This window comes from Neocloeon triangulifer, unplaced genomic scaffold, assembly GCF_031216515.1.
Source record: "Neocloeon triangulifer isolate White Clay Creek 2 clone unplaced genomic scaffold, ASM3121651v1 ptg000004l, whole genome shotgun sequence".
NCBI classification, from domain to species: domain Eukaryota; kingdom Metazoa; phylum Arthropoda; class Insecta; order Ephemeroptera; family Baetidae; genus Neocloeon; species Neocloeon triangulifer.
Window position 1 is genome coordinate 508,676 of NW_026775547.1, and position 14,642 is coordinate 523,317.

Sequence of the window (14,642 nt, forward strand, 5' to 3'; positions counted from 1 at the left end):
ATTGCGTTTCAATTTTTGTTTCAATTTTTTTTTTTTTTTGTATGTAATCAACTGGTGGCATATATAGTAAGTGTGTGTATGTGTGTGTGTTTCAAGTAGTTCTCAGTATCCAAAATGACAATTGCACTTCATTCATAAAACACAACGAAAACGGAGTAAAAGATCCACATGTCCCATCATCGTGTGTCATGTTTTCTCCAATCAAAGCGAGCCATATCAGCCAACATACATCTTCTCAGCATATATATTTATTACGTACGATTGCGAGCAACATAATTAATTTTAGTTGAAAACCGCGGACATACAATGAACGTATTTTAAGAGTAGGATTCAATCAATTGTTGAAGGGGAGAAATCGTACATTCACATCACCTCGATTTGCTTTGTATCTCAAAATATAACAACGACGTGTTTTGTTCGAAGGGCAAACAAGACCTCGTAGGTCATCAATTAAAATGTCAATAAATTAAAAAAAAAGAGCTGCCATAAAACTATTACTAAAGATTTCCAGCTTTTCAAATTAAAAATCGTTTGCTCGTCAAGATGAAAAGGATGCAAATGTTTAAAAGAAACTTTCGACTAGCGAAAAGCAATTAATCAATTTTTACGCTCTAATTAAGTAAGAACAGTAAGTCAAAATCGCAACTACATATGAAAGGGGGGTGCTTTGTACTTGAATCGCCTTCTTATGAAGATTTTTCTCACCTATTTCAAGTTAAAAATGGCTCCGGCAGAGTAATATAATAATATATTAGTTAAATAATAATTAAAAAAAAAACGTGTATAGCATTTGTGTGTAAAAGTGAACAAAAATAATAACAATGATGGCAAATATATTCCTGAAAGTTATTGAAACCAGCGTGGATGTGTAAAATCAGTATAATCTCTAGTTGTTTTAAAATTATATAAAAAAAAATGATCTAATTAAGGCAAATCTATTTATGTTTTCTCGATTCTGACGCTCAACTGAATAATTATAATTGCACAACTTAGGCCTATTTATTTATCTCTCTCTGTGAAAACATTTTACTCTCGGTCTGCTTTTTTAAAAGTCTATGTCAATATTGAATGATTGTACTTCTACTCTGGGGTGGTTTTATTACCTACTAGGAATTAATTGATTCGCGAGTGAAGTGCGGTATTGATACATAATTTGGGTAACTTTTTAGTGGAAGAGAATTCATTGGCGTAACGAGAAGCAATTATTAGATAACCCAGCATTTTTTGTTGTATTCTCCGAAATTCCTCTCAAAGTTTGAGTAAATTCCCGATTCATCGCAACTTCACACGTGGTGGTAACTAATTATTTCAAAACTTGAAAGTTCGTAAAAACTGTTTTCTTTTTCATAGTATCAAGAAGAGAAGTCCAGAGAGAACCTCTTTTGCTTTTACTCTTCTCTGGAGGAAAAAGTAGTGCACGGGGATTAGGGATTGAGCTGTTTTTTGCATCTCTTCTCCTTCTCGATTTTTCCGAAACATTGCATTTTCCAGCATTCCAGTACAGTAATTGCAACACTTATTGACAACATACATCGTTTTTCATAAATTCATGCTACCAATTGCATCTAATGTAACATTATCATGTCATGTTTTGTAATCAGTGTATAATAATAATAATTGTATTTTTTGCTTCTTTTTGTCACTTTTTTAAATATTTTGTAATATATACGCTTTTCATAGAAATCATCACACCGTCATCAACGAGCCGTTCAAACCCATTCACATCTCTTTCTTTTCCACACCGTCCGCAAGTAGGCAAGTTTTACATTTCCTTGTAATAATTAATTATATATTAACAGAGTTTTTCGCCTTTTTAACACAAATCGATGCCGAGTACAATTTTCACAAATTTTACATACTTTATGTGTGTGTACCATTTTAAATATTATAAAACAACATAATTTAAGCAATATACAGTATTTTGTTTTCCATGAAACCAGCTCAATGAAATTAGCAATTTTTTTAACCAATTTAATTTTTTTTAATCGTTTCCCCTTTTTTGAAAATGTTGCATCAAACCTACGGAGATTAATACTAGAGAAGCTGCAGTGTGAAGATGAGTAATTGATTTTGCTTTGATTCCTAGGAACCGCGCACTGGTTCCGCCGCCTACTTGTAATTATGCAATTATTATTTCCTTGAGCCATAAAAGTGATTTTAAGGCATTGATCCGCAGCTACTGAAATCTTCTCCCGGTGCAAGCATTTTTTTGTCCACTACATTTAGTTCCCCTAATTCCGGTTATTCTTGTGACCGAAGCAGCAATTTCAGTTAATTTTACGCTATAAAAAAAAAACCAATTGGAAAGAGATTAATTTTTAATAATCAATTTGATTTTACTCGCGCTTAGTTTTTTTCCATCTTTCAGCCACATTTAATTAATACGTGTACAGCACAACAATTGTGATTCAAGCTCATTATTCTTTTTTGGATTCTCGTCGTCATATTATAAATCTCTCAATTTATATACGTAAGCAACATCAAATTGTTTTTTTCTTTCACATTAACAGATTTCAGTTTTTTACAATCAACGATCAACGGTCTGTGAATCACAGAAGTTGTGTCATGCAATATATTGTTTCGATTCCAACTCTAATTGTAAGCACCGGATTCGCGGCGGATTTAATTCTCTTCACAAACGCCCATCCCGCATTCCCTGGCTAATTGAACTATACATCCCAATAAGAGGGTAACAGCAGAAAGGGTTCAACAATAATTATCCCGTGGAAGGTGAAAAGGGTAGAGGCTCTGCGCAGTGAGAGCGACTTTCAAGAAGTATTGCTCAAATTGGCTCAAATATATTTTCCTTTGGACTTGTTTGGAGCAGCAGCAGATTAATTTTTTCTCAGCCTAATCAACATTAAATGCGCTTTTATAATTTTACATTTTTCGCGTATAAATATTTACACTTGCAACAAGTTCTTGCTCAGTAAAAACTATGACACTTTTCGAGTGTGTGTGTGTTTATTAAATTTGTTGTATTCGAGGGTGTTGTTTTTTTTTATTCTTTCAAATTTGCTTTTTAAGAAGTGTGGGCTTGCTTTGTCTAGATTTTAAAATCGTCGCCAGTGTGTTTATTTCTTCTCAGCGAAGAGACTATTATTTTAATATATTATGGATTCTCTCTCTCATCATCTCTTTACAATATATAGGTACGGTAATTTAATTATTCATTAACCGCGCGTATAATGTATGCTTGTAATGTAATGCGTGTATGCGTACGTAGCAGGAGTCAAATATTCTCATCATATCATCTGTAAATTATCAGGTACTGTATTGGAGGACAAAGACATTATGCAATTAAAATATTCCTCTTCGTCACAATAACACTGTATAGAAAAGGGTTGATGAAGGAAAAATTAAATATAAAAAAATTTACCAAATTACAATAAACGCTCGGGTCATAATTAGTGAAAGAAGTTAAATAATATTAATAATAACTACCTGTTCACAATAGCCTTGAACAATTTTCAAAGACTTCCAACAAAAATATATATTTATATTTGTCCGAGTAAGTAAAATTGTATTTACAAGAAACAGTGCTCGCGATAGCACTTGCAAAAACAATTAAAACAAAAGAGTACAGCGAGGAGAAGAAACATTTAAACGAGGGCTGAATCGTGACGCGGGGGAACGATCTGCTGAAAATCTGTTCAGTCAAAAATTATTACTGGTTATATATTCAGACAAGGCCTGCAAACTTCCCTGACTTTTACTGAGAGAGATATACAACTTTCGTGATCCAAACTGCTAAACTGTGGTGCTTGTCAAACATTTCTTGGAATTTCAAATCCTCCGAAACATGCAGCATTTGATTTTTCCCTCGACGGTACTTTTCTAGAATTTGGTATTTTTGCCTGTTATGCTGTCTTTCGCATATCATCGTCAAAACTGTTTGGCAGTGACAAACTGGCTTTTCATCTGTTACATCATTTCTTTTTCAGTTAAAAAGAAACCCTGAGAGCTCATTTGTATTATCTCCTTGTCGCAATATAAAGAGCTGCCAGAATAAATTTTTGGCTATTTACAAACGTGTTTTTATCTTTTTTACTTGAAATTACTTCTTACTTTGTCTAGTGTCAAAATACTGCCGTAAAGTCTTTTAAAAACTGTTCATCGTGCAACTCAAGAGGCTTTCCTTTCTTTTGTCATATTTTTTCTTTTGGTTTCTCCCGCACTGACGGCAACATTCTACTTTCTTCAGTAAACAGATAAAATTAGTTTTTCAATCAGTCAGGTTATAACAGCAGCAGAATGTTGGCACATTAGAGTTACTAAAAAAACATTTCAAAGTCTATTTAAACACCCAAGTCTGTCTCCGACCCCAAAATCACATCATCAGTCGTTTCTTTTTTGTTATGCTTTCTGTGAATTTTAGGGTTTAAGTCAAAATGGGGCCAGTTCAAAAAGCTAGATTTCCTTGGTACACAAGGGTGTCAACTGTGTGAGTGTCTCTCTTTCGGAATTAGCGTTTTATCATGATGCCTGAGTGAATCGTTTACGTAAAAACCAACAGTGTGAGTGAGATTCAGTGTCCAGAATCTCAGTCAATAGCGTTTCTGTCTGCTCTGCTAAGTTTTCCCTTTTCAATTTTTTTGTTTAACACATTCTTCTTGTTTTCGTAACTGCGCGATAAAACTCTTATATTATACATTTGAAAGGACAGTGGATTATAATGGTAGTTAATTACATATTTACACTATGTACACATCGAAGAAACATTCGCGAGTCCTATTCTTAAAATCTGGTTGTGCATCTTGTGAGAAAAACCTATCCCCTCTGTCATCACCGTAGGAAGAGTAACAAAATCGGTAATTTAAGATTGCGATAACCCTTTTCTTCTTAATTAAATTATCTTCTTTCTTTTCTTCTTCATCTTCTTTGTCACAGCACAATTCAAAAAGAAAACAGGAGTTCAAATTAAACAGTAGTTTGTACTATCCCAAGAGAGAAATAAGAGAGTGCAGCTTTAGTAGCAGTTTGATCGGCCAAACCAGCGTCTGAGCCGCGTGAGCTGGACGCTCGAAAGAGTTCAATCCACGTTCAACGGCTCCTTCTTCACAATGGCTGACGAAGAAGTGATGACTGATGTGGCTGGCGACGTCCGCTGTGGCGAACCGTTTTGCAAGATGTGGGGGTGCTGGACGACAACGTGATGTTCCCGGGCAGTCCGAAGGCGGTCAAGACTCATTGCAGCAATTTCCTAAAATGCGAATACAAATTTAATTAAAATTTAATTACTATTAAGAGCGTTTTGTAAATTTTGGTGTCGTCAAAGGAGCATGAATTTGAATGAAAAACAAATAAAGAATGAAAAACAATCGGATAATAAATTTTTATTTTTTAAATTCATTTCAATCCATTTTCTTTTAGCAATTTGAATTACTTTCTATTTAATCGTTCTAAATTAACACTTGAACTAAAAAAATTAAAATAATTGAGCTTTTGTAACCGTAATCAAATAAATTAAATTCATAAATAATATAAAATGTTAAAATCGATTAAAATTAATGATTTATGAACAAAAAGAGTTTTTAAAATATTCTTTATTCCCTATTTATTTAATATTTCTTAAATTTTCAAGAAATATTAAAAAAAGGAAGTTTAGAGTTGAAACATTAAAAAAATTAAACGACAATTGACTCCAATTTTTAAGTATAAGAATTTTTTTTAAATATTTATAAAAAAACATTTATTTGCTAAAAAACTGAGGGAACAAACCTTATCGTGCTGAGCCCGCTCCTCACACAATCTGGCCTCGAGCTGCTCCACCCTGTCCTTCATGAGTTGGAACTCGGTGGCCAGCGCCTTATGCGCCTCCCTTGTGGCGATCAGGCTGGCACTGAGGGTGTTGAGGGCGGCCTCGCCCTGCCGCCTCGTGTCACCCTCCGTCTCCTGGACGCAGCGCACCAGTCTGCTCAGCAGCTCTGGCGTCTCGTCCTCGACGCCGTTGGCCGAGTTGCTGTCCTCGGTGTCCGTCGAGAGCTCGATCTCGGGGTTGTACAAATGGACAGGTGCTGTGGTCGACGAAGGCCGCTGCACGGGCTCCTGCTTCGGCTCCTTGCCCAGCGACGCGCTCACTTCTTTTCTCACCTGCTGAAGTTATTTTCATTCGATTAATAACTAGTTGTAGAAAAAAACAAAAGAAGTCAATTAAGATCTAAAAATAAAGTGGTAAAAAAGCTCTTAAGAGCAGCCTTGACCAACAAGTCTTTCTTTCTTTATAGATATAATTGTAATTGCTGGTGATTTTTTCTTTTCAATTCTCTACGCGGTCGGCACATTAATTACCTGCGCAGATGACCTCTGCAATGACTGGGACAATGGCGCCAGAGCCACGTTTGGCTGCGACTCGAACCGATCAGACTCTGAAAAAGGCACAACCCTGTTGGGATTCATCAGAATCGGCGGTGCGTGACTCAAGAACGATAAGGTCATCCTGGAAGAGAGAAAATAGATTGGTATCAACGACAATTCATGTAGCAATATAATTTCCGATAATTTATTTCTCAAGGAATGCCATCGCTTATCTATCTGTGTGTATAATATTGAATTTATCACGAATCCGAGGAATAAAAACGAATGAAAATTTATGAAACCAAATATATTGAGATAATTGTCAAAAACATTTAAACGACAGAGAAAATATTGATATTCGTGCTCATCGAAACTAAATTATCGTCTGGGGATTAATGAATTGAAAACTGACAACTGCCGTTTGGGGACTAAAAATAACAGAATGAATCGATTTTCAAATCCATGTTGGACCAAAAATCACCGAATTTAATGAGTCAAATTGAAAAATTTGATTACAATTTATTAAAAAAAAAAAACACTCACGGGTCTCTGACTTGAAGGCCCTTGATGGCCTCTTTCGTTGGTGGAATGGACCAGTTGCGGTAGGTAATGGCCATCCTGGCTGCCCAGTCGTGCTGTAGCCACGCGTAGTGGAAGGGGTCGTGGAAGGAATAGGGTGGCGGGCCGCTGGTGTAGAGCGTCTGGGGCTCCGGGGGCAGCAGGTAGCCGTCGTAGTGCAGACGCTGCCTCTTGCCGTTGACCAGGGGGCCGTGCGGCGGCGGCGTCTCCGCCTTGATCTGATCCTCGAACTGCAACAATAAGAAAGAAAGGGCGAAATTTAGTTTTGGTGGCGAAAGCGAATTTATAATTATATTTAAAACTCTAATTGTGTGGCCGAAGCTTTTCAAAAGGAATGCAAAAAAGAGCCGAATTCCCTTGGGGCTCCGAATGTAAAAAAGAAAGAGTTTATATTTATTTCACTCTTAATTGCTTCGAATGAGTCGTTTAAACTTTGAGATGAAAAACGGAGGAGAGAATTGGAATGAGTTTCTTTCTTCTTTGAGCGCGCCAGTTCAAAAAGCGCTCATGTTTTTTTGTCTGCGCGTCTCTCCCTTTGAAGTCGAGTGCTGCGACTAAAGCGCGGAGAAAATTATCTCGATGAGTCCAATTTATTTATCCGCGCATTTATTTACTCGACTGGCGCCTTTCGTCACTGCTGCATAATGCGAGAAAAAAAGAGAAGAGTCTTCGCATCGCCCTACATGCACAAAACAAGCGAGCGCCTTTGCTTTCCACGCCGGCGCCCGTTTTTATTGCGCCGCAACTTTCAATTATACCCTGAATTCAACCAAATTTCGCACAGGTCAGCGTATGGGAAAGTAACTTTTTAGCAAATATTTTGAGGAGAATGGACGAAATCATTCAAATGAAAAAAATACTGCACGATTAAAAGCAAAATTATCTTTAAGAACTGGTGTTTGAAGTGACCAAATTTCAGTCATTGTCTCGATAATGTCTAGGATTTTATTTGCTTTTATGTTTAATGAAAGTTCAAAATTAAAAATTCATAGACAGACATTTCTTTTAGTAAGTTTTTTTTTGCAATTTTCAGTCTGAAGAATAGTTTTTTTCCATTATTTCCTTGGCTTCCAAACGATAATTTGGGACTGATTTTTCACCAGGTTTTGTTGTTTCTTAAATTTAAATAGAAAATGTTGATAAAATTCTTTCTTTTTCCATTGCAGGATAAAAAAATTAAAGGATAAATTCAAGAAAATATCAACAAACCCCTTAAACCTTCCAACTTATGCAACCATTGCGACGTATCTGCACAGGGGTTGCATAACTTGCTTCGTACTCCACTTTTTCGGATCATTAATTAATTTCTTTCCTCCTTCGAAGTGAGAGGGATTTGTCGGTGGGTCAGGTGGACATCCTGATTGCCCAACTTTTGAGCGGCTCCGTTATGAACCCTGTCCTGTTTTCAATAACAAATCGGCGAGACGCAGAAAGTTGGTTGTGATTGCGCAAAAGGCGAGCGAGCGAGCGAGCGGCGTGGCAGCCTTGCCAGCGGAGCAAGAAGAGTAGTGCCACTTTTTCGACGCACGTTACGAAATCGACCCTGGAAGTTGGCCTCCAGCAGCAGCAGCTTGTCGAGTAAATTATTCGACTGGGAGGCGTCATCTTCTTATAGAGAAGGAGAAGTTCGTTAGGGAAAGTGCATTTTATGGCTTGGCTGGCTGGTCGGCCGAGAGAGAGGAAATCACGCGATCCGGGCCGGAATCGTTCGAACTGTCTGGCCGGCGTTTGAATTATTATTATGACGCGCGGCCATCATCACCTAGCGCCGAGTGTGGTTTTCTTGGCGGCCCAACTCGATTTACATAATGACAATCGGCCCGGCTGATTTACATCCGAATTCCATCCAATTTGGACGAGCCGAACCATCGATCATCTCGACGCGCCAGCTTTTCGCTCAAGATCATTTGTTATTCTATCAGCTGAGGCAGATAGAACGAGAGGACCTTTTCCGCAAATTGCACTCCAAGCAGCGATATCGGCAAACGCACATTTTTTTTATCATTCTTATTAAATTCCCCGGGCAAAAAAGATCAAAAATATTTCGTCAAAATCCAATTTTAGTTAGTTCAAAATAAGAATCAATTTGAAATATTTTCATGATAATAATAAATAACATAAATTTCTGACTGTATTTTTATTTTTTATTTTTGCCCTAAATTATAGCAGAAATATTATTTTAAATAAATTAAAAATTTTGCCACTTTTTTTTATTTAGCTCCAAAGTCGAAATAGATTTTCAAGTTTATTTTCTACTTTCAAGCCGTCAGATTTTTTTTACAACTGTTTTATTTTCTGTCGGTTCGACGTGCGGCGTCTGGCGTTTTATCTATCATTCTCGAAAAACGAAACTGCCCGCGTTTCTCTCTCTCTCTCGCTCTCTTATTCAAATGCGAGAGAGATGCGCGTATTTTTAGAGATGGCTGGCTGCATTTTTGACCACCAGCGTGTGTTTACGTCTATTTCTCGGCTCCTATTTTTTTTCACTCGGTCGCGGCGGCGATATTTCACATTTTAATTTACACATGCATCTGTCTTACGAAATGAGAGAAATTCCTCATCTCGGTCGCATCAAAGAGTTTTTAATTCTCGCGGCCAGTCCGTATGTTATCTCTTGATATATAATGAAGAAGATGATGATGAAGCTGGCCAGAGAGAAAAGATAATTATGTAGTATGGAATGAGCGAAAGCCGCTGAAGGCGAAATAGCTCTCAAGTCGAGGCGCCGCCGAATATCAACTTTAAACGGAATAAATTAAATTCCGTCCGCAGTTTTTATTTAATTCGTAGATAATTTGCCTGGATTAAAATAGATATTTAATATGTAGAAGAATCTCCCTGTCTATTTTTGGAGAGGTCGTGGGAAGATGTGCATTTTTTTTTTTTTTTTTTAAATTTAGCTCCAAAATTTTATTCTGACAATGGATCTTTGGAAATTTTGTCATTTCTGATTAAGTAAATTAAAACGAAACAATTTATTTTTGTAACTTCATTTTGAAAAAATAAATTCTCACTTAATCTTGACTTTTGCAAGAAATCTAATTGTTATTTATGGATCTTAGCAAATTTTATCGCTCTGATTATATATAAAAAAAATAATATTTAATAAAAACAATTATTTGTTTTAACTTTATTGAAAAAAATGTCGCTTTTCATTAACTTTAGCAAGAAATCTGATTTTTATTTATAGATCTTTGCAAATTTTGTCCTAATGATTAAAAAAAAAGATTGAAACAAAACCATTTTTTATTATTTTAACTAAATATTACAAAAAAATTCGTGTTATTGACTTTTGCAAGAAATCCAATTTATATTTATTTTATGACTGAAACTTTAAGTTTTTTTTTTAGCTATTGTTCCTTGAAAATAAGCGTAGTTAAAAAACAGAAAAATAGAAAATAATTATATCCTAGTAGAATTAAAAAAAAACTTTATTCCTTGATGCAACTTTTTTACTAAACAAAATCTGGCCTTAAATTCGCCACTCGCTGAATAAAAAAGCGACTTTTTTACAAGTCCAGCCATTATATTGCAATTTGTGCAACAAACGACGAGAACAGTCTCGGTGGGCGCTCGGCCGAAAAGAGCAAAGCAGGCTAATTTTAGCCGAGCAAATCCGTCCGCATTGTCCTTTGTGAGAAAAAAAGCATACAATTTCGGCCGACCGAAAGAGAGACGGACGCACTGCTGTGATGTTATTTTTTTTTATTTTGTCAGACGTACGCACAGACGTGACCTCCAGAGTGTGACCGCGAAAGCAGAACAGCAGACTTTTGGTTCCTGTGAGAAGAAGGGGCCCAGGTGATTCACCTGTTAAAACAGCTTCGCGAGCAAACGCGAGAGAGGAGAGGGAGGAGGCGAGAGAGCAGCTAGACACGTCGGTCTCTATCGTCGCTGCCTGGCTTCTTTCTAATGATGCAGTTGTTGTTGTCGAGATTCCTTCACGCCCCGCAAGAACAATAAAAATAATAAAAAAAAACCGAGATGGAAACACTAGAAATCAGCCCGAGCAGAAATAACGAATACGGTGCGGAAATCATCTGCCGCAGATTGTTATTATTATTGCGCGGAATGTGTTGGCGAATGCAATTTTAGCATAATTTACGCATACTTGAGATGGAAATCTCTTGGAATTCCTCATGTTTGTAAATTAAATTCCAAGGAAAACACAGTTTTTTTCAGTAATGAGTTGAATATTAAATTTTCTGGTAGGAAATAAACTTGAGAGACAAAAAAATTAATTCTAGTAAAAATGATTTAATAATAATAAAAATGAGATTATTAAACAAAATTAAAAATACTAGTTTAGTCATGGATTCAGTGTTTTAAAAATTAGTAATAATTTCTTATATTGTAAAATTATTAATATTTTTTCCAGACTTTTTCGAAAATTTAGTTGCAATAAACTTTATTTCAATTTAATTGTTAAATTTATGATTTATTTAAATAAATATTTAATTTATCACATTTGCAACATTTCAAATAATAATTATTGAAGCTTTCCAGCTTTGAAAATTGCTTGAATTTACATTTTATTATATAATTTTCAATTCTTTTTTCAGGTTTTTACACTAAAGAAGTGCCTAAAAATAAACTTCTCTCCTCTCTCATTTACGTTTTCACAACTTTTCACGCAATTTGGCAAGTCACTCGCGGTAAAAATGGCAAAGTGTTGCTCAAGACGTGGCGAACAATCGACCTTGCGTGTAGTAGGAGGTTCGGAGCGCGGCGTGTACGCGCGGCCGCGGCTGGACCAATGTCCGCACGACTAGGTCGTTCACCTCTCTTGCAGCATTACTCGAAGGAGTACGTACAACTCGTCTAACGAACGAGACCGGCCGGCTGGCTCTGTGTGTTTTGGCATGGCCAACTGCTTTTTATTCAATCTCTCTCTCTCTTGCTAGCGCAGGCCGAATCCTGGTTCAAATATTCTTCAATTCACATACAAAGGCGTGCACCGACTTCAAAATGTCTTGTCAGCTAAAAATTGGCCTTTTTATGATAATTTTTTTCTGCATTAATAAATTTATTAAAATTCTTCATTTAAACATCAAAGCATGACTGAAATTTATTTACTTCTTTCTATCATAATTTAAAAAAATTCCCAAATAATTCATGAAATCAACTTTTAGGTTAAAATAAAAATGAAAATTTAGGTTTTTTTTAATTGCATTGAAATTGTGGAAAACATTAAGGAAATATTTCAGAACTTACAAATAATTTTGAATATGGAAATTAATTGTAAGAGATCGGGCTTTTTTCGTGATCATCTCCTTGAGTTTTAACCTTTTCAAACTAATTTTGAATAATTTCCTTTCTGAAATTTTGACACATTTTGAACCTGGCAGTGGAAATAATAAACGAAAAACATCAAGAAAGAGGTTGTCATGTCTTAAAAACTGTTGTTTTTGGCCAAACAAAAAGCAAATAATGCAAAAATCTATATAAATTCAAACTCAGTGTCTGGTTCGCCAACGCACTTTGCGGATTTTTTTTCAGCGTGGCATATTTATTTACAGACGTCCGGCCCGCAAATAATTTATTGCCCACCCGTTTTATTTTTCTTTTTATTTTGCGGTGAATTTATTTTATATTCGCATATGGAGAGAGCGAGAGAGAGGCGTGCATGTACGTTCGAAATCTGAGATAGGCGAATTTTTACGAGCGCAGATGGCGACGCGATAAATTTATTATTGCGAGTGCCATTTTTTCTGTTCATTCTGCGAGTACGCAGGTACAAATTCCGAAACGGTCGTGCCGCAATAAAACTATTAAAATCGCGTTATTGCCGCTCGTAAAACAAGCAGAGGCGTCTTGCTTGCTTTTTCGAGTTAGTTAGGGTGTCGGAATAAATGAAAACAACAGGGGGCGCAATTCAAACATCAGCCACGGTTTCAGTTTATTGCACGCTCATGAAGCCAGATTCGACACAACAGCTGCTCCGTAGTGATGTTATTTCTGCGATAATTGCCGCCGGCATCGCTCTCCATATTTCTATTTATTCCAACACGGAGCTTAATACATAATTTTTTGTATTCCTTTGACGGAACTTTAGCTATTTAGAGGTGCTTTTTTGCACAACTGCGGTTTATTTTCCGGCGCTGTTGTAAACTTTTATTGGATTCAGCCAAATAAATACAGGCAATTACGCCGGGACGTGACTCTGATTTAATTAAACCTGCAGGAGCGGATTTTTTTAAATAGTATTTTGAATAAATTTTCTTTTATAAATTTACGTGCTAGCTAATCAAAAATAAATTTAAGTGATAATGAAATACAAAAATTAATTATTGAAGTTGAAGGAAAATTTATTTAAAACATTGTAAAATTAAATTGTGTTCTAATTTCAGACCAAATGTTACACAATTCATGAATTTCTTCTTTTTAACTATTTTTTATATTGACAATAGATTAATAAACTTTGATTATCAGATGCTCCAGATTAAATTATGTACTTGTATAAAATTGATCATTTTATCTCAATTTCTTTAAAAAAATTTTATGTGCGTCATTTTGATATTATTTATTCTGTAATTTGCTTACATCGATTAAAAACTTTGACTGAAAATTATTTGTTGTTGATCAGGTTAAGAAATTTGAGTTCTTTAAATTTTAGAAAATTTAAAAAAAAAAATAATTACTTTTTTTTATTTACTAACCTTTACAAAATATTTTATTTTTATTTTCAAAATAAATTTAAGTTAAATTTGTTTCTTTTTCTCACTGAAACATGAAAGTTTCACAAACCTTTCAAAATTTGAAAAATCTTTAATTCAAAAATAAACATTTTTAATATGAATTAACAAGTTCTAATGATTAAATTAATCAATCATCTCCTGCCAAACAGATAATTAAAATTCAGGACTACGCCCCAATAAAAAAATCAATTTCCTCTTGTTGAAATGGGAAAACTCGTTCTCGAAAAGCGTGGGTGGACAAAGTCGGTGTAATTACGAGAGAAAAAAAATATTCGCGGTGTCCACCCGAGGCAGACGGATCCGCTAATTGCGGCGGCGCCGTGCGTCACTCGCGCGCGCAATTAATAATCTGCGCCGCATTATAAATAAAAAGCAGGCGAAAAACAGCAGCCGGGCACATTTTTCTAACTGTTTATGGCCAATTTGGCAAGACGCTCTTTCGAGATCGAGTGCTGACGTCAGCACAACAAGTGCTCGGCACAACTAAATAAAATGTGCCCGCCAGACCACCTTTCTTTTTTTTTCTACATATTAATTTAAATTTTCTCCCTCGAGACTTTGCGAGTTTATTTTGCGTGCACAATTTAAACACGCACGGCGAAGTTTGAAACTTTTGTTTGGAGTTGCACTTTGAGAGGAACAAAGCAAGCGCGCGCGTGTTCCGGCAAATTTAAACGAGCTAAACAAGCAGAGTCGGAATTTGGACAAAAGTTAGTTTCCCGTCGCAGGCAGGTATGGATGCAGCGCTCAACAGTCTCTCAAGAAGTCCTTCCCTCGGAAAAGTTGTCCTGTTTTCGAGCGAGGGTGCGTCACTGGAAAATCCGAGGTAGGCAAAATCTCGGCGTGGGTGTCGCGCGTGTTGCATAACTCGCTAAACGGGCTGCATAATGGAAACTAGGAACACGACGCGCTATTAGCGCAATGTGCGCGGCTGCTAATGGAAAACTTTGCTGCGAAGCTGCGATTTTTGGGGGAGGCGAAAGTGGGATAAGCGGCTTGCGTGAGTTGGAAAATACATTAAATTTCTGACTTTTAATTCTTTATAAGTTCGTTAATTTTATTTAAAAA

At 36.0% G+C, this 14,642-nt stretch overlaps 1 protein-coding gene across 3 annotated transcripts in view; it reads right to left on the minus strand.

Annotated features, from left to right (window-relative positions):
- Positions 1-12: 12 nt before the first annotated feature.
- Positions 13-14,642, minus strand: part of LOC132193624 (ski oncogene) — a 101,804-nt gene continuing 87,174 nt past the window's right edge. For 2 of the 3 annotated variants that reach the window (XM_059614403.1, XM_059614401.1), the window contains 4 exons: positions 6,841-7,106; positions 6,292-6,439; positions 5,722-6,096; positions 13-5,203 (listed from right to left, as the gene is read on the minus strand). In XM_059614403.1, the coding sequence (XP_059470386.1) occupies positions 5,033-5,203; positions 5,722-6,096; positions 6,292-6,439; positions 6,841-7,106 (960 nt within the window). In that variant the 3' untranslated portion in view covers positions 13-5,032. The remainder of the gene's footprint in view (positions 5,204-5,721; positions 6,097-6,291; positions 6,440-6,840; positions 7,107-14,642) is intronic. The other variant, XM_059614402.1, reaches the window with a different exon arrangement.